The sequence below is a fragment of the Oenanthe melanoleuca genome, chromosome 4 (assembly GCF_029582105.1).
Source record: "Oenanthe melanoleuca isolate GR-GAL-2019-014 chromosome 4, OMel1.0, whole genome shotgun sequence".
Taxonomy (NCBI): Eukaryota; Metazoa; Chordata; class Aves; order Passeriformes; family Muscicapidae; genus Oenanthe; species Oenanthe melanoleuca.
This window is the reverse complement of record NC_079337.1, coordinates 23,620,595-23,629,499: the sequence shown is the minus strand read 5'-3', so window position 1 is coordinate 23,629,499 and position 8,905 is coordinate 23,620,595. Positions and strand designations below refer to the sequence as shown.

The following is an 8,905-nucleotide window of genomic DNA, read 5'->3' as shown; positions in this document are numbered from 1 at the left end:
CCAAGATGTTAAAATTAGTAATTTTTATGTAGCAGTTGTGGTTTGTATTGGAAAAACTACTATAGCAGTAAAAACTAGAATATACCATTACTTACCCCATTTCATCACCTTACATGTAGGTTTAAAAAGTTGTCAAATACAGCTATACCATCCAAGTTTGTAAAAGCAATTAGAAGCTACTGAGAGGGTAGAGAACTGGGGCTTTCTGCTAATTAAACAAACACACACATACCCCTTTGAGAGGTTTCATACAATGGATAAATATTAAGCACTTAAGGGAGGACTGAGCCAGAACAGGAATTAAGTATTTTGTAGAGCTGCTACTTAAACTTTCCTTTTGTATTACAATAGAAGTCTCTATCAAATTCAGCAGTAGAATGAAAGCTCACACAGTCCAACAAAAGCAGAGTCTTTACTTGGTTCTATTTCATCACTTCCACATTTTTTTTTCCTTCAGAAACAGGAATAAGAGTAAAAAAACCCCAAACATCTCATCCTGCATGAAGAAAGCCTGCTTTGCAGATCTGTAACAGAGATCCCCTGAGGCAGGGTGGTGGTTATACATACAATTAGATATCTAGACTATCAAAATGTTTATTTTTCAGCCAAGAGATGAAAACCAACCACTGCTTAAGCTCCTTAGATAATGCTTTTCTCATCATGTTATTTTCAAGGCACAGTGACCACTAATGAAATCCACTCATAACTCCTAAAAGATAGCATCACTATAAGTAGATTAATAGGACTGTATTTTAAGGTATCACAAAGCTTAAATTTTAGCTTAATTTATTATCTGTGAAGTAGTACTGATATAACAAGTATCTTGGGAGATTACTGACTGGTGTTGAACAGATTCATTTATATGATAGAGAAAAAGATTCAGAAGTTTTTTGATAGTGGCTTTTTAGCTGTTCAAGGTCTGCTAGAAGCAAGCAAATGAAAGCATAGGTATGCCCATACACACACAGCTTCAGGGGCACATTGTCAGAGTCTACTAAGCTCATTTTAAATAACAAAAGCAGACATCAGGAGAATTTCTTTCTTAACTAAGCTGGAAAAATATATTGAAAGGAACACTTTTTATTGTAGTATTTTGATAATGCGCATCAAAAATATTCTCATGTACAACTCAGAGCAATGATCCCCATAACTGAGAAGGATTATATTTGAATACTCTGCATTTTATAACTTTAACTGGACTTTTTAAAAAAGTTGTCATTATTTAAATTGTGTTCACACTTTTCACTCAGTTCAAGACATTCTTAAAATATGCAGCATTTCATTTATATTAGTATTACCTCAACACTTAAAGCAGTTTTATCTTTTCATTAGGTTTTAGTGAAGATCTGAAAATAATATTGAGTTAACTGCAGAAATTAATACAGAATACAAATGGCTAAACATGGTGTGCTAATTTTCTACTTTGCTTCCACAACAATACAAAACATCATAAACTAACAAGAAACAGGTAGCTGTTAATCTGTAGTTTTGTTACATGTTCACCCCATGGTAATTTCCCCCATTCTCAGCCAACTTGTTTTAATAGCCATTTTAGCTGAACTGAAACCCTAGTTAAAAAAGGGAATATACATTTGAGATCTACCAGTGTCACTTAGTATTAAATTATTTTAGGTTGTAATTGAAGAAATGCTGCTGTTGCAGATATTTCACCTTAGCACTTTTTTTTTTCGGTTGTTTTTTTAAAGCCACAAATGTATCAAGAGGTAAAAGACAAAAGAAATTCAATGGAGAACTATGACTCCCAAGCAAACATGCTACATAGCTTCAGCAAGAGATTGCTGTTAAAATTAAAACATTTTTTAAATGTAGCCCCATTTTGGATCTGGCCTTGCATTCCTCACACAGGTGAGAGCTGTACAACTTTTGCCTGCATCAAGAACTGTGTGATCACTCTTCCCACTAAATTTTGTTTAAGGTGTGTGCTTTTGTGTATATATGCATCCATATACACTGACAGGCACTATATAGCTATATACACAAGGCCAGCTGCAATTCCAGGTTTAGATGTTGAAACTGTGTCCCTTATTAAAAATAAAATTTTAGGCTCCTTGAGCTCTGATGTTAGCAGCTATTTCTAATTTGCAAATTCATCAGGTAGCAACTGTTTAAATATAAAATTACTAATAAAAATGTAAAAATTGGTATATAGTACAATACACGGGAGTTAATGGTGGTAAGCAGTATTTTAGGGTCATAAGATATTCATACCCACAGTGTGTAAAAAAGTCAGACTCGCTTCCAGCTGTACCAGTCACACAAATGCCTTACCTTCATTAGCAAGAATAATGCAACAAACCACTTCCCACAATTGTGTTATCTTTTTATACACCTCAATATGCCAATATCGTGCCTTTACATTTTAGCATGTTTTTGCCCTTATGCACTCCAGAGCTCTGAAGATGAGACTTTTGGGTGCTTCTGTGGATGAGTGATAGTAATGGAAGTGTTACTGTGGTCTTTGGCACCTCTATCTCATTAATAAAGCAAAGTCCCGTTGCAATTTTTCTTTAATAAAAAAATCCCATCAGTGGTGCATTTTGTTAGCACTGAAGAGTAGAACAGGTCTATACAGCCTGATGAGAGGAAAACATCTGAAATGCAATATATGTCTACAACAGTCTTTCCATCAATTGCACAGAAGCTTGGTCCACTTCTTCAGTTACAGTCTTCTTAAGAACTTTGGTTACAGCATTAATGTTTTGGTAAAAAAAAAATATCAAAAATGAAAAAACCAGAGTAGATGCTTTCCTTCTTTTCTTCAGGTAGATTTTTCATTGTCCTCTCCTGTCTTCTGAACCCGTGAATACTTTTTGCATGAAGATTTGAAGCAGCTGGGAGGCCAAGATATTGGCCAGGAAAAACTGCAAGGAACAGAGCCTTGCACATTCTTCTCAAAGAAATAAAATATTGGATACCACCATGCTCGAGAGAGAAAATTCGTCTGTGAAGACACCTTTAAAGTCTGTATTGGCACAAGCATGTAAAGAGGAAAAGGCAACTGTCAGTTTAAAGGCTTATAATCAGTTACATTGATTCAAGACAACAGCAAAAATGCAATGCATTTGTATGCATTGATGCAAAGACAGTGAGTATTTAGCCCTAAAACACAGACTTGAGACAGACATTACAGACCAAACACATACTACAAACTGAGCATCTTTACCACAAAGGGATGCTTTGTTGCTGTGCAAAATTTGGGGCAACAAAGCACTTAAGTCTTTTTCAATATGAATGCTTTCAGGCATGTCTTGTTTCCACTGATGAGTAGTAGCTGAGAATTAGATTAAATGGGCTTAAGAGCTATGTTTCTACTTGAAAGCATTGTTGAAACAACAGCAGCAACCTTCTGTACAGTGTACCTTTAATGACATTTATAAAAGGATTGTCACTAGAATTGTAGGGCTGTCCAGGTAATTTCAGTTGGCCAGAAATTTTATTACTCAACCACTGTTTATTTATAAGCTGAGACAAAGAAGGGCTATTCTATACATCAACTGCAGCATTAAAACCTCAAAGACTCAGAAATATTTTTAAGACAAATTATTTGCTTAAATAACAATGAAATTAATCTCCTTGCCTACTCTGTTTAAACTTCAATATGGAGCATCTATTTTTATTCTGAAATTAACTTTAACCTTTAGGCCATTTAAAAAATGCAGGCTACACATTGATTGTGAAGGTATTTGCCACTCACCTTTTCATTAGCCATTGAGTGGTACCACCAGAAGAGCCGTGTGGTGATGTAGTAGGCAATGATGACATCTACGGTGTAGTGTTCATGAGCAACCAGGATACAAATGATGCCAGCAGCACTCATCAGCCAGCAGATTAAGTGATACCACCAGAAATGACGTGGTGAATCTGTGAGACAGGGAGGTGACAGGGAAAAAAAACACAGCAAAAAGCCATCTCTGTTATTCTAACGATCCACAAAAGAAAGTTAAAAGATAAAATTAATTTTAAGGCTACTAAATTTGAAAACATAACTCATATCACACTGGTAGACACCCTGCTTTGATTTATATGAATCTACATAATGAATTATGCAAACTTACTGAGGTGGTCTTACTTTTTAAGGCGAGCACAAGATGGGTTAGTTTGACAAAATTCCCCATTGTTTTCTAGTAAAATTAAGTTTTCCAGTTAAATAATTTCTAGGATTTGGGGTGCAGAGACAAAATTGAGGTAAAACATACACTTTGGTTATTTAACTTGGGCATATTTAATATTTTCTTTTCACAGTCAATATTCGAGTAAACTCAAGTCTCTAGGATTGATATAATATGAGCAGAGATCACAAACTAAAGAGAAAAGGACAGTACTTTTAATTCTTAGGTTTTAATTAATTTGCATGAAGCTTCAGTTCTGTGAAACAAAATACACAGTACAGAAAAGGACAGTACGTGAATTTATACCCTTTAATGAAAGATTTAACAAATGGTAGCAAAGCTATCCAAAATGCACTTCAGCCACTTCAGTGGAAAGGTTCTCCTGTACTTCTCTCCCCATTGAAAAAATGCCCTCAGTCACAATGACCATTCATAACTTCTGACAGGCTAACTGGCCTCATTGCACTCACAGTGGGAGGTTTTGGCACCTCTTGCCTTGTGGGGCAATGGTCAGCCTTTCACACAATACCAGCATAAAAGTTACTGATCTCAACAGGCCTACCCAGTAGGCTCTCAGAGGCCTGTACAAAGTAACTCTAGGGCCACTTTTCGGTGTAAATATAAAAACAATAAATTCTCTTAACTCTCCCCAGAACACTGCAGACAGAGCTTCACCTACAGTTTTTTTGTGGTTTTTTTTTTTTTTTTTTTTTTTTTAAGATAAGAAGCCAAGAAATCTCAAGAAGCTGATGAAAACAGCATTGAGCAAGACAAAGGCTGAAAATACTAAAAGTATGAGTAACTATTCTGGTGAAAAATGTGGTGTGCAGAGAATAAGTGAAAAACACGGCAGAGTATGAAAGGAAGAGAAGAGCAGAGCAAACACCACACTAAGCAAAACATAAAAACCTCAGAATGCATCTTACACCAAAGACATGTTACCAAAAGAGCAAAAAAAAAAACCTATGTCAAATTTTATGATAAAATTGCTCTGATCCCTTATAGTATAAAGCACAGGAGAAACTAGCCCAGAAAATACTGGGTTGTCTTCATCTTTCCTAGTACAACTGAGTAGATAATAGCATTAAAATACAATGTAACAGACAAAACAAGGCAAACTAACACTGTTATTAGGCTATTTTCCTAATATTGCTCTGGTAATTTTGGTGAGTTACAAATGCCATTCCCCCACTAATAATCACATCACTGGAAAGACCTAGGTCTAAGATCAAACTATAATCAGCATCCTGAATCACTGTTCAAAGAAGATCATCTCAAATCTGCAATTTGGAGTCTATCACATTCAAGAGGCCCTTTTATATTGTGGTTTTTTGTTTAAGGCAGAATGCAGCACTGCAGCACCTCACTCCCTCAATATAAAGCAAAATGGGAAACCATAACTGCATCTTCTGCATATTTGCCAAACTCTTATCAACTACCAGAAGCATTAAGTAGGAGACTCGAGCACAACACATCTGAAGAGCATGAATTAACTTTTCATTGCTTGCAGTAACTAATGTACAGCACACCTGAGAAAAGTAACTTTGCTTCTGGATGCAGTATAAGTGTGCAATGATGCTGTGCTCAAGCCATGAAATTTCCTACAACCCCCTGCAGCTAACCTTCACAGAGCTAGCATGCATAATTACTACAGCATGCTTTATTCAAATTTTAAATAACCTATCAACAAATGATGAAAAACTATTTTGTTTTAATCAAGCAATAAACACAAATATAGAGCTGACGTGTTTAGCCACATTTAGCTCTTCTTTAAAGCCCACAACACTTTTAGTCAGCCTTACCACAATCCCTAGGAAGGTGATGGAAAAGCTCACCCTTGAGGCTGTCACTAAGCATGAAGAAGACAAGGTGACCAAGAGTAGTTAGCATGGATTCATCACAGGAAAGCCACACTTAACCAGATTGCTTTTAAAACACTGACAACTGGCTGGATAGGTAACGGGAGACAACTGCATGCTGTCTAGGAGAACTTCAAGCAAGACTTCTGACACTGTCTCCCATGATATCCTCACAGGGAAGGCTGGACAATTAGTGCAGGTGGACTGAGAACTGGCTGAACAGCAGGGCTTGGAGGGTCAGTGGCACAGTCTAGCTCAACCCAGAGGTTCATACTGGGCCCAGTATTATTTAAGTTACTCATCAACAACTTAGATGAAAGGATAGAGTTCATCCTCAGCAAGTCTGCTGAGGATACAAAGCTCAGAGGAGAGGTGCTGTTCTGCCCTTCAGAAGATCTCATACACTGAAGGGATGGGCAGAGCAGAACCTTTTGAAACTCAGCAAGGGCAAGCTCAGGGTCCTACACTGGGGAAGGAAGAACCTGGTGCACCAGTACAGGGTGGGGGCCAACCTGCTGGAAAACAGCTCTGCTAAAAAGCACCTGAGGGTCCTGGTGGCCAAGCTGTCCATGAGCAGTGCCCTCATGGCCAAGAAGGGCAGAGTAGCCTGGGATGTATTAGTAAGACCATTGTCAGCAGGTTGACAGAGGCAGTCCTGACCCTCTACTCAGCCTGGTGAAGCACATCTGGAGTTCCAGACTCCCTAGTGTAAGACAGATGTGGAGCAAGTCCACTGGAGGGCTAGGAGGATGATTAGGAAATTGGAGCACCTCTCTTATGAGGAACAACAGAGGAAAACAGGCCTGCTTAGATTGGAGAAGTATAAGAGGAAACCTCATCAATGTGTCTAAGTATCTGAATGGAAGGTGTCAAGAAGACAGAACCAGCCCCCTCTCATTGGTGCCAAGCAATAGGACTAGAGGCATCAAGCAGGAAGTGATGCACAGGAAGTTCTATCTAAATGCAGGAAGAACTTGTTCAGGTGGCCATGCACTGGAACAGACTGCCCAGAGAGGCTGTGAAGTCTTCCTCACTGGAAACATTCAGTAACTGTCTGGACACAACTCTGTGCAATGTGCTCTACAGAACTCTGCCTGAGCAGAAAGGTTGGGCTAGATAATCTACAATGGTCCCTTCCAACCTTAACTATTTTATGATTTCACTACAGCCACACTTCCATTTCCACTCAATTTGTATTTCAAACCCATATAAATACAGTCTGTGTACAACTGACAAGTAACTTTCAGAGGGCAGTAGTTTTACACATACTTTTGTCATTTGTTTTCCCAGTATAACAAATATGAGCAAGAAGTGCATTGAAATACAATCACTTACACTCTTTGATGAACAGATAGACCAGCGTTAATACTACAGTGTGTCCACTAAACAGGAAGTCTCCACACAGGATGTGTGATCCAGTTATGGATAGACCACCACCAGAAATCAGTCTCAGGATTCTCTGAATCTTTGCCTGAGCATCTCCGTTCAACTAGAACATCAGAAAAAAGTGTAAAATAAATTTAAGATACACCATAAGTGACTCAAGTAAACTTCTTGCTCAAACACACGTAGAGTCAGGGAGACAGGGGTAAAAGGACAAATTGTTTTCATTTTCTTCAGGTTTCTTTCACATATTCTTAAACAAATAACCATGCATTTCAAAATTGACAGGAGATAAAGATCAGTTTGGTAAACCCTAGCATTCTGTCTATGCTTTCCCAGGCTATTTCAAAATATGCACTGTATCAGATTGAGATGCAAAATATACTGAAAAGGTAAACATTAAAAATCTGTAACATCATATCTCTCATGACAGCAGTTGACAGAATGAATGAAAACCATTAGAAACTGGTACAATCTTGCATACCAATTCTGTTACTCTGTTCAGAGCTGACCAGTGTTTCTACTGAGTAAAAACTTCAAACTCATTTCATTTTAGATTTAGTTACAAATTCAGTCAGGACTTCACTCCTTTTTGGAGGATGTACATTTTCAAAGCATGTATTAGGACCAGCTTTTGACTTCTCATAGACACTAGACAGTTTTATCTAGCCACTTTAAATTAACTCTAAGAAAAAAAAGAAAAACTGTTTTCCATAATCAGAAAAATATTCATATATGACAAAAAACCCCCCAGAATAATTATCAAGTGTTTTTCTATAGTTCAAGTAATGAATCCTGGCTTAATGCTAGCAAAATGCACTTTTAGCAGAGACATTTGCATTTTCCTTTGATTACCTCTTCTCACTCCTCATTACACAGTCTACTACATAGTCATTCCTAAGCATTTTCAAATAGGCACTGATTCATAAGAGAAGTAATTAATCCACTATATCTCTAAAAGTTGCCTCAATGCAGAGGACAACAGGCATGATGCTGTAACTCAAGACTGGAAATCTTATTACCCAAGAGGTGATAAATTTATCCCCCCACCAAACTGCGAACACTTTTTTCAGTACAACCAATGCAATAGTTTGTTCCAAGAAATTTTAAGTCTACAACTTTTTATTAGTAACCTAAAATGGGAGTAACAACTCCTTTGTCACCACTTAATTCCACTGTCATTAAATTTAAAAAATATTTTTGTAAAATTATTAGCACATCCATGTTTCTATATGTATCAGTTCATCTACACAGCTGAACTTGTTTAAGTCACATTCCTATATGTTTTGCAGGCTGGAAGCAGAGACAGGAAGCTGACTTCAGGTATTGCAACACCAATCAGTGTGAGAAACTAGGCAAAGCTCTAACAGTGTGGGTTTTCAAAGGGATACAGCAACACAAGCTTGCACATCAGCCTATGAATTACAGTATTGACTTTGCATATCCTACCATATAAGAAAAAATATTGCTACGGTATTAAGAATGATTACCTTGAGCCTCAAAATCAAGTTGATTGGTTTAGTAGCAGCACTT

General features: G+C 37.3%; 1 protein-coding gene across 1 annotated transcript in view; it reads right to left on the bottom strand.

The window, feature by feature from the left end:
• Positions 1-769: 769 nt before the first annotated feature.
• Positions 770-8,905, bottom strand: part of SGMS2 (sphingomyelin synthase 2) — a 30,825-nt gene continuing 22,689 nt past the window's right edge. Inside the window, exons 4-6 of the mRNA XM_056489398.1 lie at positions 7,325-7,478; positions 3,716-3,882; positions 770-2,983 (exon numbers count right to left, since the gene is read on the bottom strand). Of these exons, the coding sequence (XP_056345373.1) occupies positions 2,780-2,983; positions 3,716-3,882; positions 7,325-7,478 (525 nt within the window). The 3' untranslated portion in view covers positions 770-2,779. The remainder of the gene's footprint in view (positions 2,984-3,715; positions 3,883-7,324; positions 7,479-8,905) is intronic.